Source organism: Pezoporus flaviventris, unplaced genomic scaffold (assembly GCF_033815535.1).
Source record: "Pezoporus flaviventris isolate CSIRO_AGI_PZ_B2104156 unplaced genomic scaffold, CSIRO_AGI_Pfla_v1 ptg000005l, whole genome shotgun sequence".
Classification (NCBI taxonomy): Eukaryota; Metazoa; Chordata; class Aves; order Psittaciformes; family Psittacidae; genus Pezoporus; species Pezoporus flaviventris.
Window position 1 is genome coordinate 9,873,055 of NW_026892553.1, and position 27,568 is coordinate 9,900,622.

The following is a 27,568-nucleotide window of genomic DNA, read 5'->3' on the forward strand; positions in this document are numbered from 1 at the left end:
TCAGAACTATTCTGACAATCTGTTAGAAGGTCTTGTTGCTATCATTTCTGAGAAATGCCTGCTGTTGGATGTAAATTACAGGGAAAAGAAACTTGCATGATTTTTCTGTGCTGCAAAAACAAAATCTGATCTCATCCAGGTTATAAATTGTCCAGGAGGTAAGACTGGTCAAGGAACTGTTGAATGAATAAATGGAAGGTTAGATCAACATGACTCATCAGATATTATAACCATTCACCCAATGTCATTTGATCTGCATAACATTAAAAGCTACTGTTCCCTCACTCTTAGATTTCTGACCTCTTTCCCTCCCTTTAAAGTTTAGCCCTGAGCCACCCAAGCCATACATTAAACCTTTGGTTCCACATCATTTAAGTTCTGTTCTGTTCTCTTGTGAGTCTGAAACATGAAGAGACCCTTATAACACTGACTTGTATTAGGTGGAATATTTTGATCATCTGACCTGTCCCTTTTTTTAGCAAGCGGTATTTAAAAGTAAACATGAAGTGTTCTGATGCAAAAGAGCTTTGCCAGATTAAAATGAAACTGGAAGATGAGTTCAATATAGCATATAGCTATTTTGAATTGGTTTTGTTTTGATTGAAGTTTTATTACCTCAGGACATCTGTCTACGGCTTAGGTAATATTCACTTCTGTCTGGGATTCACGAATGCACTGCCGTCTGAGAGAAGAGCTCATGATGTGAAATGCAAGTACTCAGTCTTATGGAAGCCACATTTCTGTCCTTTTGGCTGTGTTAGACTATGCTGCTCACAAAGGAAGAAAATCACCAAAAGCATGCACAAATGCAGGCTGTGATCTTTTTAAGAGGTTACTGATGAAACGTGAAGAGGAGAAGGGTGGAGAATCACACAATGGGTCCTAAACCACTTCATTTTTTATTAGATTAGGAAAGTAGTAGGATGGATGGGTGTCCCATCTCAGCTAAACTACAGGAGGAACATGGCATCTTATTAACGGCAATTCTAATTACAGTTTGTTATAGCACTAGCACTGGAGAAGGTGGTTAATATTGTATGTGCTCTGTTTCATTCTGTCCTGATGAATCTGCATGGGTGCCATGGTGTGCCATGGGGGACTGCTTGCACTTGTTAGCTGAATGCAAGTGTTTATGGACAATTAAACTTCCAATTTTTGATTCACACTTTGAAAGGTTGCTTTTTTCTTTTTCTTTTTTCGTTTTCTTTCCAGGATAGATCTGTGCCTTTCAAGTCTCTTAGAATGTGTAACTGTAGCATGAATTTAGAAAAATGGTCTCATTTCTTTAGAAATCCACTAATAGTAATGTACGGAAAGACTCTTACATTGATCTTCTCTCGATAGCTATGTTGTAATAATTATTCTTTTAATGTTTGCATCAATCTAAATGTTTTCCTCTTTGTGCTAGCTCCTGCTTGGTTCTCCCTAGATGACAATCACAGCACTTTGACATCTTGCATTACTTTAATACCAGTGATTCAAAACAAAGCAATGCCAAAGGGAACAAAAGTTCTGTCAAGCCATTAAAATCTTCTTTGCCATTAAAGCAATTAAATTGATGCATAAGCATTTAAAGTTATTAGCAAGTGCTGCCAGCAGAAGCTGATTGTGATTGCATAATATATAGTGGGCTTTATTAAAGTAAAATGGTATGTTTATTGTTATTATCATCATTAGTTCTGAAGTAGCATAAACTTAAACAGGGCTGTGAATTGTGAGAGGACTGTGAAACAAGTTAAAACATGCTCTGCACTGTGTTAACAGTCAGGAACAGGATTATGACAATTAAGACATTTCTAAACAAAAGAATACACATGGTATCTTGGTTAACCATTGAAAATGGCATGTATAATGGCAGGGAGGGGTGTTAAATAAAGAGAAGACTGCTGTATCTCTGCTGCTGTCACTCTTCCCAGTCTTGACTCACTTGGCTGGGTTTTGGGCTGCTCCTGTTACTGCTGTGAAAGGTTTTGTGATTGGTGTGCTAGCTGATGGGGGGAGTATTTGTTTTGTTTTCTCATATTCCAACATACTAATTTTTCATTGAAAAAAAAATCAGGAATGTATTAGAGACGTATGTACTCCCACTGTCCCACTGCATAGTGTAGTAATATTGGTGCTTGCTGGTCTTAAAGTTAACTATTCCTCACTGAATGGAGAGTTGGTATGGGGTATGGAAAACAGGGACTTACAGGTATTGAGAGGGAAAAAAGTGATTTAAGTGAAACGCTGGTGGATGAAGGGAGGCCAGTGAAGTACTGGAATATCAAGTTGTGCGGTATGAGGGTGAGCTGCGTGCCTATTGCAGTTAATGCTGACCATCCACTGAAAGTTCTCAAGCTAGGTTTGTTAGGTGGAATTTGAGCAGAGTAGAAACTAGGGACAAAAGGTAAGGTTCTTTTTTCTGGTCAGTTGAGTGTTTTTAAGTGATGCTATGGAAAATAAAATTATAATCTATAGTTGCTGAAGGAGATAAAAATCACTAATATCCCTGCAGCGTACTCATATTCACTTGAGTACTTCTTTACCAAGATATTGATGAACTGTTGGAAATTCAGAGAACAGTGATGAAATAAGCCACAGGGATGGGAAATGTGTATCAGGAAAGAAGGCAAAAGTTCAACATTCATCCTTTGAGAAAAGTGAAGTGAAATTCTGCATGTGTGTGCATGGTGTAAATATGAAGGGAAGAAATGAGTAGTGGGAAGAGCTCTACAGAAAGGCTGAGGTATCACTGAAAGCAAAATTTTAACAATTATCACAAAAAAGGGCTGAACAGTTTACAGCATTGGTCCGTGTTTTATTAAGGGAAGGGATGGGAGACCCATTTCCCTACAGTTTCTATGTCAAACTAGTGATAGTACAAGAAGAAACAGGGAAAATGTGCTACTTTAGCAGAGCGTGAACTTGGTGATCTAATAGGTCATTCTGGTCTTCGGCTTTTGTAGCTGTGTGGATTTATTCTTGAAGCTTAGTGCTGGCTGAAATACAGGAGGAAAGCCATGGTCAGTGCTTTTGGTCAAGCTCTATAGCAGATTAGGATAACAGGGATCGAGTTTAGTCATGAATGTCTTTTACCAAACTAGTTAACAAGGGCACTACAGTGAAGTGTCAGGCAGAAAAGTGTCACTGAATATTCATGAAGTGCTTACCTGGTTTTTGGTACATTCCTAAATATTGTTTCTTCTCTTCTGCTGTATCCCTGTGATAAGAGCCCATCACAACTACCTACAAGTGCTACAAAATGATTGTACACATGGGTCCACCTGTTGTTTATGTAATTGTTCACAGTAGTCAGAGGTTTTGAGCTCTTTCATGTTCTTGGAATGAGGGATTGTGGCACATGCTGTAAGTACCATTTAAAAATGAGTATTTTCAATTGGAAGGCATTAAGGGCACAACTCTGTGTGTGCATGGGTATGGTTGTGTGTATAGATATATTGCAACTTTCTAAGGGGAAAAGGAGTATCTGTCAAGCCTCTTGAGGTGGATTCCCCTGTGCTGTTCAGAGGATACTTAACCTGTGACAGGCTGATGAAGTGAGAGACAACAAAATCATCAGCCACCCTTACAGTCCAACCAGTATTTTACTACAGTATGTATTTAAGTTTTAAGAGCTGCCTTGGCTGTTAGCCTATTAAGCTGTAGGTTAAGATAGTTGATGATAACAGCTTTCTCCTAACTGTTATCACCTCTGTCCTTCACTGCAGCGTGCAGCAAGTTAAACCAAACCTCGCCTTCTCTTTGAAGGCTGCTGATAGGAGTAGCAGCGGGATGTTCTTCAATACAGAAGTTTCAGGCAATTCCAGTGCCAGTCCTCAGCTGTGAGGAAATCAGAGTACTTTATTGCTTCAGAAGTGTTCTTAGTAGCACAAAGCAGTGCAGAAGAAAAAACTTTTGACAAAATGGATCTTGCTGATGATTTATGTTGATCTGAACTGGAAAATCTGGTAGGCAGCAAGCATGGATACAGCAGTCTTCAAACAGAGGCTTGTTACCTGTTTAGCTCTGTGGTTGTAGTCACTGAACTTTGCATGAAGCACCTGACTAAACATTCTTTCTTTGCACCTAGGTTCCCAATGACTCCAGCTGTGTGGAAGACATATTACGGGTGAGTAATACCCTTTGCTTTTCTGTATAGCTGTAGTGCTGCTATTTCATCTTTCAGGGAGAAGAATTATATGGCTGTCTTTAACACTGTAGGTAAATAATAACATTTTAGTGGGTCTGTATTAAAAACACACAGGCAAGTGGTAGGCCCAGGGTGCTCCTTAGTGAGTAAGGTTAGTTCACCTCATACTCTGCATCTGTCAGCTTGTCGCAGTCAGGATTTACACACATTCCTGGGGTTTTTAAGCTCTTAATCTTTGTGAGTCTCTCCAGGACATATTTCTCTCCTACCCTGAGGTGGAGTTACCTTAATTCTCTCACTCATAGACTGACCTACAGTCTTCTTCCTTATTCACCCGAGCTACAGTTGCTCATCATTCATGGTTTTGTTAAACACTCGGTTATTTCTTTTTCCAGGAGCTCTGGTCAGTGGTTTAATGCAGAAAATTAAAACCATTCTAACTGAGCATGGTTTAATTGTAACAAGATCATATAATAAAGGGGACTGTGCACAACTTGTGTACATGTAAATTTGCATTACTTAAGAATGGCTTTTCCTCAGACACCCCAATTTTGACATCCCCTGTTGGCAGTGAGATTTGTCTGGGGTCAGGTTTGCAACCCAGCAGTCCCTATCTGGAATTTAGGTTTTTGTCCTCGTGGGTTATCTCTCATCTGTCAGAGCTGCTTCCTTGGATTGACAGTCAACTTCCTGGGGTTCAGTGTAGAGGGTATAAAATTTCAATAGGAATTTGTGCTGGCCATGTTCTTGCCACTAGGAGCAGCTGGTACAGACCTCAAATCATCTGTAACAATTGTGTCAATTTGCTTGCAAATACATGGACTTGTTCTTACTTATAAAATGGGCTTCTCAGTATCCACTGCAATCCAGACTTAAGTAGTTTGGGAAACTTGCTTCTGTTATGTGCACACACGTTATCTCGGGATGCTGTTGATGTCCTTATAGGTTGCCAGTGTTGCTGCAGAAGTATGTTGAACCAGCAGGCAAGCATGCACGTGCAGACCTGCAGTAACAGAGGAGTATACATCTGCATGTGTACCCAGAAGCAATGAATGCATGCTAATAAATAAAATCTAGTTTCAACCCTCAAAGTGAACAGGGGTTTAGTACCTATTGGACACTAAGGGTGCAAAAGCAAAGAAAGTGTTGCAAGGCTATTTGAAATACTTGGTACATTGTAAATGTCTTCTTCCCCTGTTTATATATTTCAATTAGGTTCTTTACTATAGTTGTAATGAATGACTTGTTAGCTGGGGAAAGCAGTTGTCCAGTAAACAGCATCAAAAAGAAATGTGATGTAGTGAATTTCAGGGATCAATCAACCAGGTGCCAGTTTTAATGTGGGAACAGTGTATATAAATCATAGGAAGTAGAAATGTCCTTTTCCTAATCAAAAGGAGGTGATACTATTTCCTACCCCATGGCTGCAGTTTAAGTCAACAGAGTCAGAATGTCCTAGGCTTCCTTCTGAAACCTGCTGTGATCAGTGCAGGATTCTGATGATGATGACAGCAGAGGATGGGGATGAACTTCAGAGTCCCTGCAGCTGGTCCCAGTAGGCTGTTAAACTTGGGGTGGACAGAGCAGGGATGTAGCAGGTTTCCATGTCTCTGGTGATCTGTCTCACAAGAGCATATAATGGGCAACTGAAAGAGGGGTATAAACCAGCAGATCTTTCTTGACGGCTGGGTGCAGATGCTTGGAGGCGCTCCCGGTGCCCATCCTTGCCATTCAGACATGGAGCAAACCTGTCAGCTACAGGTGTAGCCAGAAGCTATATTGAGTGCATGAGACCACATGTGCTGGGTACAGGGTTGGCACAGAGCAGTGAGTGTGGGACCTCACCACATGTGCAGCTAGGTGAGAAAGCAGCAGATCACAGAACCACTTCTGAGGCTGCCCATCAAAGGCCCAGCAAGTCCCAGTCCCAACTGGTTGCCTTCAGTGGCAGCTAAATTAGGCTTTCAACTTTGTATGGTGGCTGAAGCACACGTGGAAGTAGACGTACCTCAGTTTTGTTAGTGACTTTGTTCTTCTCAAATTTATAATGCAGAATGAGCTAGTGGAAAATGTGTTTTGGCTGCATGCAGAGTATCATATTCTACTTGATAGGCAATGAAGAGAAAATAAAAGAATGCGATGCCCAGCAGTAGTCAAAATCCAATCTTCAGGCTCCCCGTGGAAGGCCTGTGTCAGGAGATTCAGGTTGTCTGCTCCAGATAAAAGGATGACCCTTGGTTTCAGCAGCTATTTGTGCTTTAAGAGTGTGGATTAAGTTCCTAGCTCTGACAGATCCTTTCTGGCCTTTTGGGGCCATTTATGTAGACCCTGAAGCGCCTCTGGGAGTGTGGCCCTCTGCTCCCTGATGGCAGTTTCCCCATGTAAAATCTAGGCTATTAACGTTTCCATCCTGTCAGGGGTGTTGCCGAGGTAAACAAGAGGAATTACAAGACGGGTTCTGAAGGTAGACAGATGGGGCTGTAATAATGTGCATTTTGACCAGCCAAACCATTGACAACTACTGGCAATTTCTGCTGTAAGCCACATCCACTCCTGAACTGTGCACCCCAAAGTGCAGGAAGAAAGGTGCTGCTGCCTGCCTTTCCCCAGCCCTGTCTGTCTCCCTCTCCCTTGGGAGAGATCATTTCATGCCTTGAATTTTGCTCCTTTGTCTCTTTTTCAGTCAGGGGATTAAGTGACTTAATTCAGTTTCACCCCTCTGAAAGACACAGTAATTCTTCTAGGTTTTTTTCCTAGACTTTACAAGGAAGAGGTACCATGTTAAGATTTGTGACCTCTGATTTTACAGAGCTCTTTTTTCAAGCTGAACTTGATTAATGGGTTTTGTAATTGTAGAGGTTTGCAATTCCTAATCTCTCTTTTATTTCCTTTTTTTCTTTTTTTTTTCTTTTTTTTTTCTTTAGGAAAAAGAAGTTTTAATTGAGTTTATGGTCAAAAATTTTCATCAGAGAGAGGGGAAAGGTCTTGAGTCTGTTCAAACCCCTGAGTCTTCAGAGGCAAAATTTCATAGTCCTTCAGATTTCCTGAAACAGTCAGCCACTTATGTCATCTTGTGTAAATGCTTTAAGGACTGTTCTGATACTATAACCAAAGGTTAATGGCAGAGCGGTCTCTTGTTGATTTTGCTTTCCTAACCATGATGGCTGTAAAGGTTGTTAATAATAATAAAATAATCTCTCTTCAATAACTAAGGCCAAGCTGTAAAGGTAGTACAGGAGATTTGTATTTCATAAAGGTTGCTAATAGCAAATTAAAAGATGAAGGTGAATACATGGGTGGTCAGTACACTTTTTTCTGTTCCAAAATGTGGCTTATTTTTTAAGCTGCATAATGGCTTTGAAAGTGTGGGTAATATGGAAGACAGGCACTTAACAGTGTATGAGTGTGTAATTCACATTATATTAATATGGACTTAAATTAAGTTGTCACTTGCTATGTGCAGCCATTGAAAAATGAGTTCGTTGAAAAGTAGTGATACAAAGTGCAAATGGGGCAATAGAAATGACATTTTAAGCCAGTGTTCTGATGCTGTTACTTGTGCCACTTGTACCAGTGCTCCATCAGCATTCCCTGCTCTCCTGGCATGTTATGTGACATGTTCTGCTGGTCCCAGTATAGGGCTGTGTGTCAGTGCAAACCAGCAGACATCCTGTTTCTACCTAGAATGAGCACAGTAGGGACCTCCCTTCGCATTGGTTGACTTCTGGGCAGAGAGGTGATAAGCATACAACATTACACGGGAAAGAAAGGAAATCTTATTTATTTAACTACATGTTCTTGAGGACTTGCAGTGTAAATTGAAACTTTGGGCTAGGTGTTTAGGCAATCGATTAGATGTAATCTTGCAGCAGGGAGGCTCTGGTCTGTACATATAAAGCTTTTGTGTCTGTGTTGCTAACCATCTGGGCAGGCACTGCTGTCTAAAAATCTGTCCCTGCTTAAAGGAACAAAATAACTCTTGTAGATGCATATTCATTGTAGTAAGCCATCAAGTAGCTAGATGGACTCTTCTGATGTTATGTGGACAGCTGTGGTATTAATTAAAGGCTTTCTAGTCTGGAAGCAAAACAAATCCTAAATATAATTCAGATTGTAATTAGTATAAAATGACTAGAGTTAAATGAGCGAAGTCTGTAATTTGTATAGTCTTCTATTCATCTGATGACTAGGTAATATCTAATGACATTGGAGAATATGTAAATTGATCAGCAAGTGAAGATGCCCTTGACTAGGCAAATTATGTGTAGTATTACCTTCCTTATGCCAATTGAAAGCACTAACAAATTTAATGTGTGTCATCCATAGCTGAGGTGAGCTGCTCACAGAGCAAAATTAGACTATAATAGATACAGACTGTTATTTGCCTCTCAGTAGTTTTCTCTTTCAAAATACAAACCAACATTGAAGAACAATGGTACACCCAATTTTAATAATTGTACTTTGAAAAACACAGGTACTCTGTCCAGTGTAGTCGCAAATGTATTTAGTAACTCATGGGCAGTTTAAATATTTTCATGTAGAATCTGGGGGCTTGCTGAGGAGGACATGATGTGAATTTCAAATGACCATCTAGACGTCATTGGACAAGTGAATAACGAGCTGACTGGCCTAGTAAATCATGTGAACCTGTCAACTGTGGAAACACGTTGGGGAGGAGATGATGTCAAGTAACAGTAACTTAGCAACCTGGCATTTAGCTGTCCAGAGAATGAGTAAGAGTAGCCACTTTTAAATAGCTGAGTAAATAAATGAATCCCTATACATCTTAGGTGTGCTATAAAAATAGCCCAGCACCGTATGTTTTCTGTCAAGCTGCTTCTTTCTCCAGGATAAGGTGATTTATTATTTCTACTGAAATGAAAAAATGGACTGAAAAGTTAACCCACGTGTAAATGTGTATCTGCGGCCTTTGTCCCTTGCCTGGTGTGCAGCCTTTGGAAGCATGTAAAAAATGGGTAATAGCCTGTTTTGACGAAGGCAAAGTGTTGCAACAGTAGTTTTGGGTTGGTTTTTTTTTTTCTTTAGACTTTGCTTATGTATATGAAGATTTGGAGGAATAAAACCAATTAATATCAGCAATTTCTAAGCCATTGAATTTTCAGCTTTTTATCAGCATTTTGTCAATGGAGGCAGTTTCTGCTCTCACATCAAAATAAATCAAGGGGTAATTCCACTGGCATCTGATCTCATTTGAGTTCATTGAATTCTTCTTCCTCCCACACTGGTATAAATTGGCAGCAGCTCCAACTTACATTGCTGCTGCTGTTATTAAATAAAAAGGAGTTACCCCTGCATTACTTTAGGTGTACATAAAAGCAGCATCTAGTCCTTTGCTCTGATGGCTCTCTAGATGTAGGCTTGCCCCAGAAAATGGAAATGCTGAGTAGTATTTGAGAACAGCTCATTTCTGGTTTGGAAGGTGATCAGCTCAGTTCTTGTCTCAGAACCACCACAAGTGTTCAGCAACAATTTCAGGAAGGTCAAAAGAAGCCTTTTCCCAGCTTTGTGTGAGCTGTCCAGCCATATACACACAGGCACAGAGAAATTAATGGTTGGAGTCATTTGAGGATAGCACAGTGTAGTCTTGATTGGAGCTGGAGAGAGCAATCTTAGTTCTTCCCAGTGTAGAGTAGACCCTTAACCCAGAGGCTTGCTTTGGCCAGTATGAGCTACACATGAACACAGCAGAACAGGATTATTCAAGTTTTTGGCCATTCATCTTTACCATGACAACATTATTGTGCTGTGCATGAGAAAGGCACCTCAGGAGTGTTACCCCAAAGCTGACTATGTTAAATTGAAGGTACATAATGTAGAAACCTCAGCATTAACTTTAGACTAGTTGAGTAGGAAGTTGGCATGAGTCAGTGCTTGAGGACGCAGCTTATGTGGCTTATTCTGTAGGCCACCATTGCAGTGCTGGCATGGCCCAAGTTAGGTATGAGAGGAGTTCACTTGTGATGTAGATGTATACTATAAATCTGTTTTGTGCTGCCAGATTAATGCAAAGATACTACATGCTGTTGGAGAGGTGACGGGGAGGAAAGGTTGACTGATCTGACAGATGCACATGGGTGTGCATTGTTTCCTGTACTCGAAAGGTGTTTTGCACCTGCCTTTTATAGGGATAAATACCTTGTCAAGATGTAAAGAGCAAAAGATTAGACCTTTGTCAGGACAGACAAGCAAGATCTGATTCCAGCCTGCAGGAATTTATCAAAGATTTTATTTTTGTAGCAGTATTAAAGAAATATTTAGCAAAGAACTTTGAAATGTAAAATCTGATCATGATGTGGGTCTGTTGCAGCCTGTATACACTGTAACAATAAAAAAAGATTACAAAAGGTATTCAGGAAAAGAGAGAGATTGAAATGCACCTATTTCGAACTCACTATTCAGTTCTGTTTTCTTATCTCCTTAACCATAATATTTCAACATACATTTTTGTACTACCAAATGGAAATACTGCTGATTTCAGTAGTATTGTATCATTTGATTATCACTGCCAGATTTACCATCCCTACTAAAATTATTGTAAAGTGAGCTGACATCACAAGAGTTCAGACACATTTTACTGCTCCTGAAGAGAATGAAAGAATGACTAAAGGAAAAAGTCTTAATTCTTATCTGTTTTCCAAATGCTCAGTATCTCTTTTGAACCAAAACAGCCACCCTTATTTTCTCTCCCTCATTGACAGTCACCTCAGAAATGATCCACTACGCATTGCAACATGTTACAGCATCCTCACTCTGATTTGGTACACTGTTATGATAAAAATAATTATATTTCATGAGAATATACAAAATATTTTTTTAAAAGGGCACTTCAAAGAAGAAAGTGATTCAGCAAGGTCACTGCCGTGGAGGAAGTGATAGTAGTTTAGCAACTTCTGCGGAAGACCAGGTGCACCCTCTGCATCACTTAAAAGTTTGGGTCAGTTTATATACTACTTTAAAAACAAAAAACTTCTAAGTTTTGTAGTTCCAGAAATAACTGAAATGAAAGAGACAAAAAAATGTGGGAAGATGAGCTCATGGGGTCTTGAGTGGACAGTATCATAAAACTAAGATTCCTACTCCAGATTTGCAGAGTCATGGGACCTGACTTCCCGTCCCTTTTCATCATTGTAAATAAAGAGTAGCTCCCTTATCTTTGAGTGAAAGTGCGAGAGAAAACAGACCCAGGGAATCTGGGATGTCACATCCACTTTGACCTTTTGTACGCTCCCATGAGCAAACAAGGCTGCGGGTGCTGAACTGGATGGCAAATTTTGAACACTTCTACACTGTTACAGTGTTAGGCTGTAGCTGTATCAGGTATCCTCCCTTAAGGACACTGCGCAGATTTATGTTGTATAAAAACATGGATAAGAACTGCAGAGCCTGTTGTGTGCCTGTCCTGGAGTCCTGCTGCTGATTCCAAAATGACCAGTAACAGCATCTAGTGGCACAGTGTTCAGTGTGGTCAAGCAGAAAAGCCATCTGAAGCTCCTGTACTCCACTTGCACATCTTAATGCCAAAGTATTAAAAATAAAATCTAGCCCTATTTTGAAATATAGGTAGTAGAATATTGCTTTGGTCTCAGATTAATCATTTCTGTTATTTCATCTTGTGCTGTCAGAATGAAACATTGTTAAATATGTGCATTGAGTGTTTAAACTGCTAGCAATGTTACCTTTCATTTAAGTAGATTAATAATGTGTACTCTACATAACAAATTGCTTTAGGCACAGAATGAAGACATTGGAAACATATTAAAATCGAGTTAGGCTTTCTGAAATGAATGTATGCTTTAGAAACAATTCTTGTTTGAAATGACAAAGCCTATAGCATCTTCTGTTCCTCTTTATCGCACAAAAGGGAAGGTTTCCATTTTTGCAGCCCTGAGGGTAAGTTTTGTGTGTTGTAAGTCCTGGTAGGAAGCCTCCCTGTATGTCAACACAGCTGAAGAAGCTGGTGGGGCCCATGAAGGGTAGATTGGCCATATGTGGTTAGTCAAGAGAAACAGAGCTAGGAAAAAACAGACTTGCAGTGGCCAGGGGAAGGATGGGGCTGGAGGATCATAGAATCATAGAATAGTTAGGGTTGGAAAGGACCTTAAGATCATCAAGTTCTGACCCCCTGCCATGGGCAGGGACACTTCACACTAAACCATCTCACCCAAGGCCTTGTCCAACCTGGTCTTGAACACTGCCAGGGATGGAGCATTCACAACCTCCCTGGGCAACCCATTCCAGTGCCTCACCACCCTAACAGGAAAGAATTTCCTCCTTATATCCAACCTAAACTTCCCCTGTTTAAGTTTTAACCTGTTACCCCTTGTCCTATCACTACAGTCCCTGTCCTATCACTACAGTCCCTAGACTGTCCCTGTAACTGAATGAATCTTCGGAAAGAGTTTCAAGAGCTCTCCTCTTTGAAACTGTCTTCTGAAGTTTCAGCTGGCCATGATGATCCAAACCTGAAAAAAAATGGCTGATGGTTGGAAAACATATGTAAGGAAAGAACTAGAGAAATTAAAAAAAAAACAAAAAAACAAAAAACCCAAAAGAGGCCAGATACTTGAGGCATGCTCATTTTCACTGATTTAAATATACTCACCATGATGCAGCCATTGATGCTTCACTGCTCTTGTGCTCTTAGAAGGAAAATAATGCAGGACAAAGATGACATCTGGAGTAAAACTGAAGTTACAAGTCTGAACCTTATTGTTGCTCTCAGAGGAGATGGGGGGTAGTATTCTGTTTCAGCAGATATCAGGAATATTTATTGCTATTTTCTACATGTACTGCAGTCTAAATTTAACCCAAGTCACTCCTAATCTCTTCTTAATGCAAGAATACAGACACCAGCTACCAGCTGAGTTACAGGCCAAGAAGTATTTTTTCCTGAGAGATCCCCTGGACAAGCAGGTGGACTTTCTCTTTGGAGGAGTCATGTGGTGACACTGTCAGCCTTGCCAGCCTCCATGGGGTTTGGGGAAGCTTCCTGGTGCGGGAAGGCAGTCTTGCAGTCATCATCTTTCTTAAGTTCAAGTAATTTCACATTCTGTAGGGAAAACAGTTCTGGAAGCCAGCTTTTTGAGGGGAGCAATTTCTGTCTTTCTTGCCATTGATCTGTGGGCTTTAAGACTGTCAGGACAGTCAGTGGAGCTGTTTCTGAAGGTGTCTTCCTTCTTAATTGTGGAGATTGTTTCAGCTGTCAAGAGTCTTCAGAGCACACCACTTCACACCTGCCAGTAAAAGAATGATAGGGTCCATCTTCCCAGCTCTTTGAACATCCTCTTGGTAAATGTTTGAATACACAGACTCAGATAAAACATCCTACCTTTAATCTTCCTGTATCACTTTGAGATACCCCTTTGCTTCACAGGGTCTCCTTCCATGAAGTGGCAAAATAGAACCTTGCCCCCTCTGCCATTAGTTGCAAGCAAAATGCATTGAGGTTTTCAGCTGGAATTATTGGTGTTATAATTGTGCAAAAGCAAGCCTCAAATCAGATATTTAAAATTATACTACATACTGTGGTTTATCTATTGCTATAGAAAATTTCTAACATTTCTTTAAAGAAAGCGTGTCATTGAACTTAATGGTCTGAGAAACCTTATGAACTTCCAATCTTTTTTAGCCATATATTCCAAATTGTGCTTATAATTGTGTTTTTTATTGAATATGTAAGTTCCTTTCAATTTCCTAATACAATCCATGGGGTTTAATACGTATTTGAGAAGAATGCACACTGTGGATGAGAGGCGCTTTGAGCATTTTCAAATTGTCACAGTAAAGTTGTCACATTTGTTTAATTAGCCTGTAGCTCCTGCCACATTGATTTATGTCAGCTGTGTAGCAATCTCTTTGGATAGCTTGAAAATCTGACCAGAATGCTTTTTGGATTTTTTTGCCTTTTTTCTGCCCTTTACTTTTTTCTTCCCAAGGAATTTCTCACATTTCTGTATGATTTAAAAGCAGTCATATGGGCACACAGCCTTCCAGAATTCAGCTGAAGAAAATGTCAGGCTGTAGCATTAGAAAGGAAAATGGTTTTATTAGTTCAAGGCATTGAGGTGTTTGTTGACCATTGTTCAGAGGCAAGAGATAACAGACATGAATTTGAAGTTCAGACCTAAGCGCCCAGATTTATGTTTATTCAACATTCTGCATGCAGTGTTTATTCTCCCTGCTGCAAGTGTTTCTGTACTGCTTCCCAGGGCTCCTCTGAGGGCAAGGGCTCTGCTGTGGGTGTCACTGGAAACCCTGTTCTCAACAGTTTACAGCTCTTAGCAAGTATTTCTTCTATTCCAAAGTTTCCGTGGAATGTCTAAGCAAATACTGTTTGGAGGGAGGTGGTAATAATACCTACTGGTACTTTGTAGGGTGAAACAGGAACATCGACACATATGGACTTAAGAGGCTTGCATGGGTTGGAAAAAAAAGGGGGAGGCCAGTGTAATGTTCCCTATGTATGGTGCTGGTTGAGCAGGTGGTTTAAGTCATGGACTAAATTCCACCTCTGGAGCCAAACTGGAAAATGGCAGGTGTTGATGTCTTGTGAGGAATGCTTTGAGATATTCTGATGGATTTTGCTGCACAAACTCTAGGTGTTAAAAGCCCCTTTGGGCTTTGTCATGAGTATACCCTCCTAAAGATTATTCTGTTTGTGTATCCCAAGGTACAGTAACCTTTAAAAATATTCTGAGACTCAGAAAAAAAAATGGTGTTTGATTTGTAGGAGAACATTCCCAGTAGTAATGTTGTTTGGTTTTTTTTTAACCAAGCCAATTAATCCCTTTTCACTTATTCCAGTGTTTCATAATTTCTAAACTATTGATCCCATAATCTTTTCAGTAAGAGGTCTGAGCTGCCAGTTTATCTGAAAAAGGAGTGTTGTACCAATCAAATGAAAATTGGCGCTCACAGAAGAGCAGCCTCTTGCAGTTCCTGAGTTCAGACAAAAACAGAGTGTAGGTTCAACAGGGCGGTGTTCACTGGAGGCTTCCTTCCATGAAAGTAGTTGTCACCACTTTTTCATTGGCAGCTGTTGCTTTTAAAAGTCATTGGTGTCAGTGCCAGTAGAACCACAGAAGTGAAACTGGTTGACCCACCATTGCTGGGACATGCTCAGCAAGCCATGAGGATATCACATCGTCATTCCTGTGCCTTCTCCAGCCCTTCCCCATCCTTAGTAGAAGCCTCCCATGAGATCATGTAAAAGATCATAGAATAGTTAAGGTTGGAAGGGACCTTAAGATCACCTAGTTCCAACCCCCCTGCCATGGGCAGGGACACCTCACACTAAACCATCTCACCCAAGGCTTTGTCCAACCTGGCCTTGAACACCGCCAAGGATGGAGCTTTGACAGCTTCCTTGGGAACCCATTCCAGTGCCTCACCACCCTTACAGTAAAGAACTTCTTCCTTATATCCAACCTAAACTTCCCCTGTTTAAGTTTTAACCTGTTACCCCTTGTCCTAGTACTACAGTCTCTAATGAAGAGTCCCTCCCCAGCATCCCTATAGGCCCCCTTCAGATAATGGAAGGCTGCTATGAGGTCTCCATGCAGCCTTCTCTTCTCCAGGCTGAACAGCCCCAACTCCCTCAGCCTGTCTTCATACGGGAGGTGCTCCAGTCCCCTGATCATCCTCGTGGCCTCCTCTGGACTTGTTCCAACAGTTCCATGTCCTTTTTATGTTGAGGACACCAGAACTGCACACAATACTTTAAGTGAGGTCTCAAGAGAGCAGAGTAGAGGGGCAGGATCCCCTCCCTTGACCTGCTGGTTACGCTCCTTTTGATGCAGCCCAGGATACGGTTGCTTTCTGGGCTGCGAGCGCACACTGCCGGCTCATGTTCATTTTCTCATCGACCAACACACCCAAGAATGCGCCCTGAATGTGTCAGTGCTTCTTCCTCTGGCTCTGTCTGAAAAGCTAGTTTCTGCCTTAATAGAGAGGAGATGGTGTTATCAAACAGCATGAACATTTTAACACTGTCAAAGACCCACAGCAGACTAAGTAACGAGACTCGGGTTGTTTGAATTCTTGCTGCTTCACCCCTGACCCTGCTCCCTGCTTAGGTCACTCATGTGCATTGACTGCATCACTACAAATCTGGTTTGTAAGCTGACAAAAAAAAAAGAAAAAAGCTAACAAACTCAAGCTGTGCCAGGGGAGGTTTAGACTGGATGTTTGCAGAGAGAATGATCAGGTATTGGAACCGGCACCCAGGGCAGTGGTGGAATAACCATCCCTGGAAGTGTAGATGAGACCGTTGGTGACATGGTTTAGTAGTGGACTTGGCAGTCCTGTGGTAATGGTTGGAGTTGATGATCTTAAAGGTCTTTTCCAACCTAGTTGATTCTGTCTTTCTAAACGAAGTTGTCATGATCTCTTCATTACCATTTTTCTTAATATGGTCAATGTAAAATGCAAGAAAGTTATCATGTTTGAAAGGATGCAGGAGCTACTTTTGTGCTTTGAAAAGACTTAGCCTGGGAATTTGACTCAATGTATCATTCTGTCTCCTTTGCAGCAGCATTGTCATTTTATAGCGTCTTTCACTTACAACACAAGTAACCCTTCAAAAAGAATGCCGTGTTACTGCATCTAGCCTTTGTATCTCTCCAGCAAAGTGAGATCAACAATTGCTGTTGGTAATTACTTGTAACACAGTAATAGATTGCACTTCTTACTAAAAAAAAAAAAAAACAAACAAAAAAAGGATTCTTTGGCAGGTTTATTCCACTGCATCTTTGTATGATAACTGGTAATTGTGAGTGTTTGACACCAGCTGGAGTTGCAAATAGCACTAACTGCTTAGAGCTTACCAGCAACCATGGGTCTACTGGGTGGTCTTTTCTTGGGCTTGCTCCAGGTTTGTTCCTGATTGCTCACATGACCCCTGATAAACTATTACTAATGAACAGTTTGCTATTCCTGTTTGGCCATCTAGAAGCAACAGAGATGATACGTGTCATCGTCTAGTAATGTAGATACATGATTTTTAAATGCTGGAGCAGCAAACTTGCAGCATTATAGCCCTGTAGCTTTTGTGTGCTACTTGCTGGTTTTCCTGTGGGAAGAAAAAGTAGTGCGGTGTTTGGAGACAGGAAGGTTATGGACTTTGCCCTTTTTCAGCCCAGCTTTTACGAATTAGTTTGTTTCTATGTAGTTTGCTGTCAGAAAGCTTTAAAAAATGCAGGGATGGAAGGAGGCTATATTAATCTGGTGTATAGTCAGAACATGCTGATTTCAGACTTGGCCTCTGTGTGGGACCAACCAACCTCAGCTGTCATATGTCTTCATGACAGTTCTGAGTATTTAATGTTTCCAACCTCATACTTATTAGCTTTCTATGAAAAAACAAGCTGGGAAATGAGGACTCAAATACATGCATGTGACAGTGGGAATCTGCCTACCAGAAATACTCCAAAGCCTCCATACCTTAAGGAAGATCAGAAAAGACCTCAGCACGTTTTGGCTTCGGTTTTCTTTACTCTTTAAGCTGGCTTATTTGGGTAAGGCTGACATGCCAAAAAAGTACATGCTGTATCAAAACATTTCTATAACATACATCCATTTTTTCTACACCTGTTAGTTAGCAGGAGTGAATCAAAGGGGAGTGTTGTCATGGTTTACAGGACACACAGATGCAGGAACAGACCTGCTTCAAGACACAAGTGAAGGAAAAGAAATCCAGACTGAAATATTCAGGGTTTGGTTTGTTGTTTTTTTTCCCCAAAGGCTAAAGTTACTACAATAAATGCCAGGTCACACAGTAGGATTGCAGGTGGCTGCTTAGGTCTTTCTCTAAGAGAAGAGAATTAAAGGGCTGAGTGAGAGGCAGCAAGGACTCTACCTCCTTGTCACAGGCCAGAACCCATAGTATTTTTTTTTTTGGCAAACATGCTAAGCTTTTAACCTTAAAAAAAACCCAAATAAACAGGGTGCCAAATGAGAGGATCCAATGATCAGGCTTCGGTTTGAAGTTTTCTGTTCATCCAGGTCCTGCCGAATGCTAATCAAGCTGGCTATGTTGTTAACTCAGGATTTTCCAGCCAGTATTCACTGTCCCCAGTTTCCAGCCAATATTCAGAAGTTCCACCACTGCCCTAGGCATTGCATAAGACAAAAAATGAGAGAGTCTTTGCCCTCAAAGCAGTCATGGTCTCTGATGTAGGCACTGAGAAGATAATCATACTCTGTAGGGGGGGAGTGCATTCTTCATACACCAGAGAGAAGCAAGTTTTCAACTGGGACATTTAGGGAGAGCATCACATAGATGAAGAAAATGAAATGATGGAAAAAGACAGCTTCCGTAAGGGCAGGTTTGAGCTTTTCTAGCTTTCACTATGACTTAGCTTCAGACTACTGTTTTAATGGCGTTACAGTTGAGGTGCTGATGAGACCATGTAAGAGGGAAACACTCAACATGAAAAAGAAGTGGCACACCCACTCAGGAAAACCCATGCTGCAATAGTGCTTGTGTGGTAAGCAGAATAAAAGAGATCTGGCAGAGTCTTGATTTTGAGGGGAAAAAAAACAGCTTTTGTAAGAGATTTCAATGTGTATTGTACAGCAGTGTGTGGTAGATTTACTTCTTTGTATTTGATGAGTAACAACTTGGAGTCCAGTTTTAATGAAAGCAAATTATGGCTTACACAAAAGAACTCAGCTGTAACTCAAATAAGTTGCCTAACCTGGTTTGTTAATTTCCTCCATATGCTGTTGCAGATAATTGATGCTCCTGTTTTAGGACTAAAGCTGGTGTCTTCTGGCACAAGTTGATGCTATCAAATTCCTGATGGTTTTTTAGACTGTTTCATCTTGTTGTCAGGTTGTGTTATAAGCTGGTTACATGGGTCTGAAACCTAGTGCACAATGTAAAACTTGAGCAGTTTCTGTGCTAAGCCTGCAGAACAAGAAGTTCTGTAGTTAATAATGCAATTTTGCCTGATGCTGAATTTGGAGATTTTATTTTCATGACATTGGCATAAGTGACTTCAGAAATTAAAAGCATTTTGCAATAAATTACATGGGTAAGGTCTTGTGATGTGACTGCATAGTTCACTGTTGTATTTTGCATGAAAAAAGCGTGAAATGATTGTGTCTGGCAATGTAAAGGAGATGGTGTAATGTATTGTATAAATGTGCACAGTGGAGTGCCTCAGGGTAGGTGCAGTCTTGTTTTGTAACTGTAAATTATAGTTCTTCTCTCCTCTTGGTGTGAACCCTAAGTTTCAGAGAAGAAAACAGGCAATTCAAGACATGCTTTTTTGCTTGTGAAGCTCAGGATGGATGGAACAAATTACCAAATTCCCTTAAACAAGTGCCAGCAGTGAATAGTTTCAAAACACAGTTGCTTATTTACTTGGAGAAATGTTGCCAATGTTTTTTAAATTGCAAAGATGAAATTATATGTTGGTATTAGTAACTTTTCAAAGAATTAGCTTTTTATTACTTATTGTGCCTTTGTTTATATTATACTGTTGGACTGCCAGGATTTGATGTTGCATTTAACAGTTCAGTGCATAATTCCTGTCTCTTGGGGCCCTCATGAAAATTAGATGTGCCATCCCTGGAGATGGTTACCAACAAGTATCGTTTTGAATAAATAAAATCAGTGGGATATGGCTATGCATCTCAGTGGGGACAAGAAGCTGCCAAGAACAAGAGGTACTGCGTTGGCCATACTGTCCCCAGCAAGACCCTGGTACTATGTATTGGGAAACAAAATCATTAGCCTAAAAGTCTAATGTCTAGGAGTGACAGATGAAGGATGCCTAGCTTTGTGGAATTTGGTTTAGTACGCATGACTGTAAGTACCTGAATATTTATGGACCAACTTTTATGACTCTTAAAACTGGTGTTAGTGTTAACTGAATATCCAGTTCTGGATGCAGTATTAAACAGATAGGATCTCAAAATGGTTGAGAATTAGTAAGTATTGAGGATCAGGATTTTACTCTCATGATTGCTCTGTGAAAGACACAACACCAGCCACTGTCTACCAGCATCCCAGATGAGCGGGACCTTGAGTCTGACCCATCCTGGCAGTTTCGCGTTCCTGACCCACCAATAAGTCTCTCCAGAGGAACAGTTACGTGGAAATATGAATACCTTTCATGGCCCAGCATATTACATGTGCTTGGCAAAACTTCAGAGCTTTGATCATGCTCTCCTTTCATGCAGCCATTATGGCCTATCCTTAACAAACCCAAATATTCTGCAAGTAAGGCCTGCTGCCTCTCTTGAATTGGAAGAGGAGTTACCTCAGTGTCATTATTCCTGGTCGGTATGTGTTTGTCTCGGACGCCCTGAGATGGACTCTAAGGAAAATTCTCCTGATCCACCTTGGTGAGAAGCATCCAACCTATTTTACCCTGGGGTCTTGGGAATTAACTATTACATGCACAGTGTGGACCCCTGGGGACCCAGGACCCAGAAGGGAGATAAATCATTTGACAGTGTAGACACACTGTTATATAGGCTGTGGCTACTTTTAGGATTGTGTCAGACTTGTTAAATTGGAATTCAGTGGTGGGTTCATGTGCTGTTGCTTCATCACTCTCCCCCTAGAACAGCCTCTTGAGCTGAGATACCTTCTTACTGTAAATGGAGCATTGTTGTTCTTCACACACACAAGGTTGATTAGAGTAACAAGTACATAAATCATGATCTGCTGGGTTTTTGTCATTGTCTTCTAAATGCTCTAAGCAAAGAGTATGAGTGTTATTAGTCATGAAAGCTACAGTATGAGAAAAAATATTGAGAAGTGTGAGGTGTATGGGAGTCAGGGAGTGTTGAAAAGCTCTACAGAAAAAGGGAAGTTCTTTGTGGATTTCCAAATGTTAACAAAATAAGGAAGGAAACCATACATTGTAAAGTTTATAGTCAATTGCTGTTGGCCTCTAAAATAATTTCTATATTCATTTGCATTTAATGTATTTTTTGTCTGTCCTTTCCCTTCTTGCTAATAGGGAAAGGAATATTAATTTACCACAGGAAGATCAGGAATGCATCCCATGCACTGCTTGAGTATAGGGAACCTGTTCTCATTGATAAAACCCACAAGGTGAACCCTGTGTTTTTGGATTATGGCCAGGGGAATGGTTACTTTTTTGTAGAATAAGCTCTAGTTTTTCAATAGTAAGCTGAAGCATGTGTGCCATGTATTTCCAAATGACTTTCTAAGTAGGTTTTGGTACAGTAGCAAGATAAATTCTAGTATGACAAAGGCATCATTGCAGATGCTGACACATTGTTCCTCCAAAACTATGTACTGGGCACTAGCCACTCATAATAACCTTGCTAGAACATTCACATGAGAAAAAATTTTCCTGCCTTAGCATTCATGCAAGGAAAACTGACTTTCTCTTGGAGACCATCAGTAAAGGGGTTTTTGTTTGGGGTTTTTTTCCCCCTTTACAAGAGAAAATTTGCAGTATCGCTTTGATGCTGAAACATGATAATCAAATACATATCCATGAATGTATCTATCATGTCGGTGTCAATACTGACAATGTATCAAAATCACTTCCCCAGGAAGCCTTTGGCCCAGTATAAAGCAGGCCACATTACTGGTCAGGATATTCTTAACTGCTTGTGCAAATTTCCCATTCCTTCATATGGGATATGAGTGAAAAAAAAAAAAAACAAAACATAGATTTGTTGCCTTTGTCTTCATTTAGTGTCATTTGCATACATGTATAAATATATATCTACATATTCATTCTTTCTTTAGCCTTTTCCCCAAAGATAAAATGGGTTGAGATGTTTCTTAATTCAGTATTCATCACACGCATAAAATGCAGCTGCTCCTCATGCCTTGCTGCCTTCCTAACAGAGAGAGTTTGATCAGGTTTGTATAAATGCAGAAACCAGAAAGTTACTGTGAAACAAGACATGCTTTTTTAAAGGTTGCATTTATAAATAGTTAATAAAACATTAATAAATCATTAATAGAGTCTTTAATAAATGGTAAATCACTTGGTTATCTTTATTCCATCAAGGCAGTAGGTTGCTTAGCACCAGCTGTAACATCAAGTTTGTGATAACCTTAGAACATCTATTCATCATATATTAGTTTTTTCTGAATGCAACTTTAACATACTGTGTAACAAAAAAAATGGAGAAAATTTAAAGCAATAGATTAGGTAAGAATTGAAAGGACTGAGAAGGGCAGTTAGCAGAGGGAATACAATGGATAAGGTTCCTAGCAGCAGTGGCCTCAGAATGCATTTATTGCTAGCAATGTCTGCAGGGCTGCTCCTCCTGTTCCTGTGGCTGCCCTCTAATGATGTGGGCAAGGTGTCAGTCCTGCATCTGCCTTTGTGGACTTTAATACTACTGAAGAAAAACACCGGGATTGTTGCTTTCTCGTTCTGCCTTTTTGTGAATCTGCTGTCCACAAGAGAGGCAGTCAGGGTAGCGTTTGTCCAACAGAGATCTATCATTCTATAAAACAAGAAAAGGGGCTGAGCAGGGTCTTAGAAAGCTCATAATCTACTGCATACCCCGTCCCAATGCAGGAATCAATTCTGACTAAACCATTCCTGACTGATATGTGCTAATCTGTTCTTAAGTGTGTTCCTCCAAGATGGAGTTGATGTAGCTCTCTGAGCAATTAGTTTCAATGCTGCATGGTCCTTATCATTAGAGAGCTTTTTCTTATGCCTAACTGGAATCTCTCTGGCTGCAGTGTAAGTTCATATCCACCATAAAACTGGAGAACAGATTATTTTCTCCTTTAGCAGTGGCTCTTCCGTAATTAAAGACTGTTCTTATGTCTCCCCTCAATTCTCCCAAGGGAAGTAGCATGAGCCCTATATCTTCAGAGATTTCAAATTAAATCAGGCTAAGCAGTTTAGAGTGCACTGTAGGAAGGGAAGGGAAGCTGCCTCAGTAAGAACACAGAGTACACAGGCTAGCTGCTTTTTTCCATAATGACCTCTTAGAGCCTGGCTCAGGACTTTTATCTGTATTTAAAAACACTGCATGCGTTCTTTTGAGCAAGAATGAAATGAGGAAAAATGAAAATATGAAGAAAATAAATGTCGAAGGTGGCTGTTAAATTTAGGGACTGGTTTTGTAAAGCTATTTACCATCTGCCCCATATCCCCTGTATTCAGTTCTCTCACTCTGACCTTTTCCTTAGAAGTTTGCAAGTTTAAATCCTTCCCCAGTCCTCTCCTTCCATTTAAATCATGATTTGGTCTTGTACCTCTGCAGCCCTTAAAAGGTTTTCTTGGAGTATTTTTATTTTGGGTGATTCATTAGATCACATCTGCATGTGTCCTTCTTAGTTACGTACCTGAGGGCTTTTATAGCTGAAAAAAGCAGACTTAGCTAAAGAGAAGAGCGTGCCTAGCTCTAATAAATAAAGCACATGGAGTCAATTAAAACAATGTTTAAATAATTTTCAGAAAGGAGGATGCTTGATGTTACTACATCAGAGGACCACAGTGACTTTTAAGCCAAAAAACAGGTTTACTTTCTCATTTAATCTCCAGGTCTATAAAAAAATGCATGCTTCCATAGCAGTCATCTACCCGTTCCAACAGTTAACATGATTTTGGAATTATTTTAAGTCTAAACCATGTGAAAATAAATCCTAACTTGATTTTGTGGGATTACTTTGTTTCCATTAAATTCCTCTTTAAAACATTTCATATGCTCAGTTTTATTATTGTTGCTTCCAGGAATTTCTAAGTTCTTCAAAGTTTGGATTGATTCAAGTTTTTTAAGTTTTCCTGGGGAAAAAAAAAAAAAAAAAGACTGCAATTCTCTGCCTACTTTCCCAGGTTTTTACAAACCAAGATGTTTATATATACATCTAAATGGATGCATACACAACACAGAGTGTCTGTGTCATTCTTTATAGTAATAACATATTGGAAGGTAGATATATCAGATTTCACAAGTTAAACAAAATAGAGCTTAACAAGTACTTAAAGATGAGGTACCTCCAAAAGAAATCAGGGCATAGCAAAGAATGGTGAAGTCATGTGGATGATTGAAAAAATGACATGCTTTCTTCTGATTCCAGAGTAATGTGCATGTGCTAAAGGAACAGAGTGGGAGAGAGTTAAGCAGATGGTCACATCTCTGCAGGATGTGGGGCTGGGGCTTTGACCCATCACTGGAAACAGTGCAGTGCCATTTCTTCATGTCATTCTGTAGCTCAGGAGTGCTCTGCGTGAGTGGTTCATTGCTGGCCCTGCATTTTGAAGTGCATTTTTCAGACAAGTAAACTCAAAACTTTCACTGCAATCACTCATATTCTTTGGGCAGCAGTGCTATAGCACCTGTCTGTAGGTAGATTTAGGTGTGTTTCTTTAAGTAACTATATACTTCCTCACCACTTCCATGCACAGTGCTTGTTTACATGCTGAGCTTTAAATACTTAAGTTTTTAGCATGTGCGATCCTATTTGGAGTTTTCCATGCAATAATTTTTATTACAGTGACAGTTACAGTGAAATAATTCAATATAGCTGTGTTGTACATTTATAATACACTTTGGTGCTCATAAGGTCACTCTGTAAACACATGGATTGGCTAGTCCTGACCTCACTGAAGTTGACTTCTACCTCTGACCTCAGTGGAGTCAGAATTTCTTACCTTATAACTGAATTTCCTCAGATAACAGCAGACTCTTTTTTTCCTTTTCCTGCTGTTTTATGTTCAGGTGTTCATGAACAGGGAGATGACTAGATTTGCTTACACTTGAGCGCACCAAGTTGGTACCCAGTGGACATTAGATGCATGTTGACAGTGAATATTCAGAATTATTTGCTGGCATCACCTTGCCATGAATTGTAGGCTCTCCGTCCATCCTTTTATGCATGGGCAGGAAGAGACTGAGGTCAAACCTATAATTGCAGTTCTAGAATAAGCTTTTTTTCTGCCTTCAATCAGGCTGCCTGTCCCTCTTTTAATTGTGTGATAGGGTCTCTTCCGTTGTTTTGTGATGACGAAATTTGCCACAAGGCAACCTCTGTGGCACAGGATTTGGCAGAGTCATGTAGGATTTGGATTATATTATCTCACAGAAAAGTTAACTGGATGCTTAAATCGTTTTCTGCCTTCCTCTGTGCAGAGCACAATCAATCAATGCAATATAACAGCATACTTCTCGTCATTGCACTGAGCTGCTGCAGCCTCACCCACCGGGAGGGAAGAGCTGTTCACAAGCTGCCTCTTTGTCCTCATTGCCACTGTTTGGGCTTTGTGCAATGTAAACAGGCCCTGAGCTCCACAGGCAGAAACCCAGAGGCTTTCAGGAGTGCAGACGCATCTGCACCCTCCCATCCCTGGGTCATCTGCACAAGGAACTGGCAAAACTTGGCCCTAGGCTACATTGTTGTAGCTATGTGGCCTTTTGGGTCAGGGCAATCTCAAACACAAACACAGGCTGGGTGGAGAATGGATTGAGAGCAGCCCTGAGGAGGGGTGTTGGTCAATGAGAAGTTCAACATGACCGGTCAGTGTGCACTTGCAGCCTGGAGAGCGCACCTTGGGCTTTCCAAAACCAAATCCTGGGTTGTATCAAAAGGACTATAACCAGCAGGTCAAGGGAGGGGATTCCCCCCTCTATTCCGCTCTTGTGAGACACCCCCCCCCCCCCCCCCCCGCAGTCCTGCATATGGATCCAGGACCCCTAACGCAAGAAGCACATGGACCTGTTGGAGCGAGTCCAGAGGAGGCCATGAAGATGCTTCAGGGCTGCAGCATCTCTCCTATGGAACCAGGCTGAGAGAGCTGGGCTTGTTCAGCCTGGAGAACACTCATGGGAGACCTTATAGCACTCCAGTGCCTAAAGGGGATGACAAGAAATCCAGAGAGGGCGGTTTGACAAAGGCATGTCATGATAGGATAGAGGGAATGGTTTTAAACTGACAGAGACATTTAGATTAGATATTAGGCAGAAGTTCTTCCCTGTGAGGGTGCTGAGGCACTGGCACAGGGTGCCCAGAGGAGCTGTGGCTGTCCCATCCCTGGCAGTGTTCAAAGCCAGGTTGGACGGGGCTTGGAGCAACCTGCTCTAGTGGAAGGTGTCCCTGCCCGTGGCAGGGGTTGGAACTGGATGAGCTTTAAGGACCCTTCAACCCAAACTATTTTGTGATTCACTGCAGCCGTGTCTATGGTGTGCTGTGTTGGTGGAAGCAGAGCAGCAGAGTCCAGTTGGAGCTGAGCTGCCAGCCTCCACCAGGACAAGGTGAGGGCTCCTCTCCATAGTGATCATTCCTGAACTCTGTCCTTTGTGGAGCTCACAAGACCTTGCTGCAGTAGCAGCATTGCTAAGGGTGGAAATTCAGTGGGCTTCAATAAAATACCAGTGCCTAAGAAGAGCTTGAGGGAAGTTTACATGTCCATCTGTCCTGCTGACTGAGGACTGTGGTGCATGGCTTTCCTTTCTCTTTCCTAACCTCATGTATGACACATAATTTGTGAGGGACAACTGGAGACCTGAAACTCGCTAGCTGTATCTTCAGTGAATTATACATTAGAATCCAGCTGTAGCCACCCAGGACATGTCTTTAGTCCAAATGCATCTACCACACTGCCCTTTTGACAACAGTTACATTTTCTTTATTATATTATGATATATTTTTATTTGGGGAGGATTTGCAGTGGTTTTCATGTTACTTACAGAAACTTGTGTGCTTGTAAGCTTTGTTGTAACTGGCCTTGGTTTGACCAGTGGGAAACAGCACGATTATGGCCATTCCATGCAAAATATCCTAGGTCAGACTCTCTTTTGCTCTTTGTGTCCCTTGTCTCAAGAAAGAATCCTTTCTGAGCTTTGTAGGCAAAGAAAAACAACCAAGACAAAGATACAACAAATTGCCAGAGACAAGTATTACTGCCTCTCTGACTATTTATTAAATTAAAAACAAAGATAAGAGAGAATAGAGCAGCATCTACCATAAAACATACTCATTAGAAGGGCATTTACAAGCTCTGCCTAAAACAACACTTATGCAGTTTCTCTATTTTATTGACTTTCCCCTTGGTCTGAACTTAAGCCCCAGTGTGCTCCCACCAAGCTCAGTGGGGTGGTGGTTCTAGCCCTCAGTATGAAAAAGCTGGGCGTGCATTGTCTCTTCTGCTTGTTTTCCTGGCCATGGGCACCCAGGGGGTTTCTTTGAAGACCACTGGAACATGAGTGTATAGATGATGAATTAACCCACTGTAAAGAAAACAGGTGTGCTGCTTAGGTGGTTTGGTAGGCAGGTCTTCACCAAAGACTGGATTTCCTGGTTAAGTATGGGCTTTCTGTGGAACTCTCTTGCAAATCACCTTATTTCTCCATCCCTCATTTTAGAATGGAATCAGTAGTGCTTTGATGCTGTGACATTGCAAGCCACAGTGCTTATGGCCAATGCTACGAAGAGATGCTTTGAAGCACAGGACA

The 27,568-nt window shown here is 40.9% G+C and overlaps 1 protein-coding gene across 4 annotated transcripts in view; it reads left to right on the forward strand.

Annotated features, from left to right (window-relative positions):
* The window catches only part of AFF2 (ALF transcription elongation factor 2), a 364,050-nt gene that overhangs the window by 208,011 nt on the left and 128,471 nt on the right, over positions 1 to 27,568 (forward strand). For all 4 annotated transcript variants that reach the window (XM_061445966.1, XM_061445969.1, XM_061445967.1 and 1 more), the window contains exon 4: positions 4,073 to 4,111. In XM_061445966.1, coding sequence (XP_061301950.1) covers positions 4,073 to 4,111 — 39 coding nt within the window. The remainder of the gene's footprint in view (positions 1 to 4,072; positions 4,112 to 27,568) is intronic.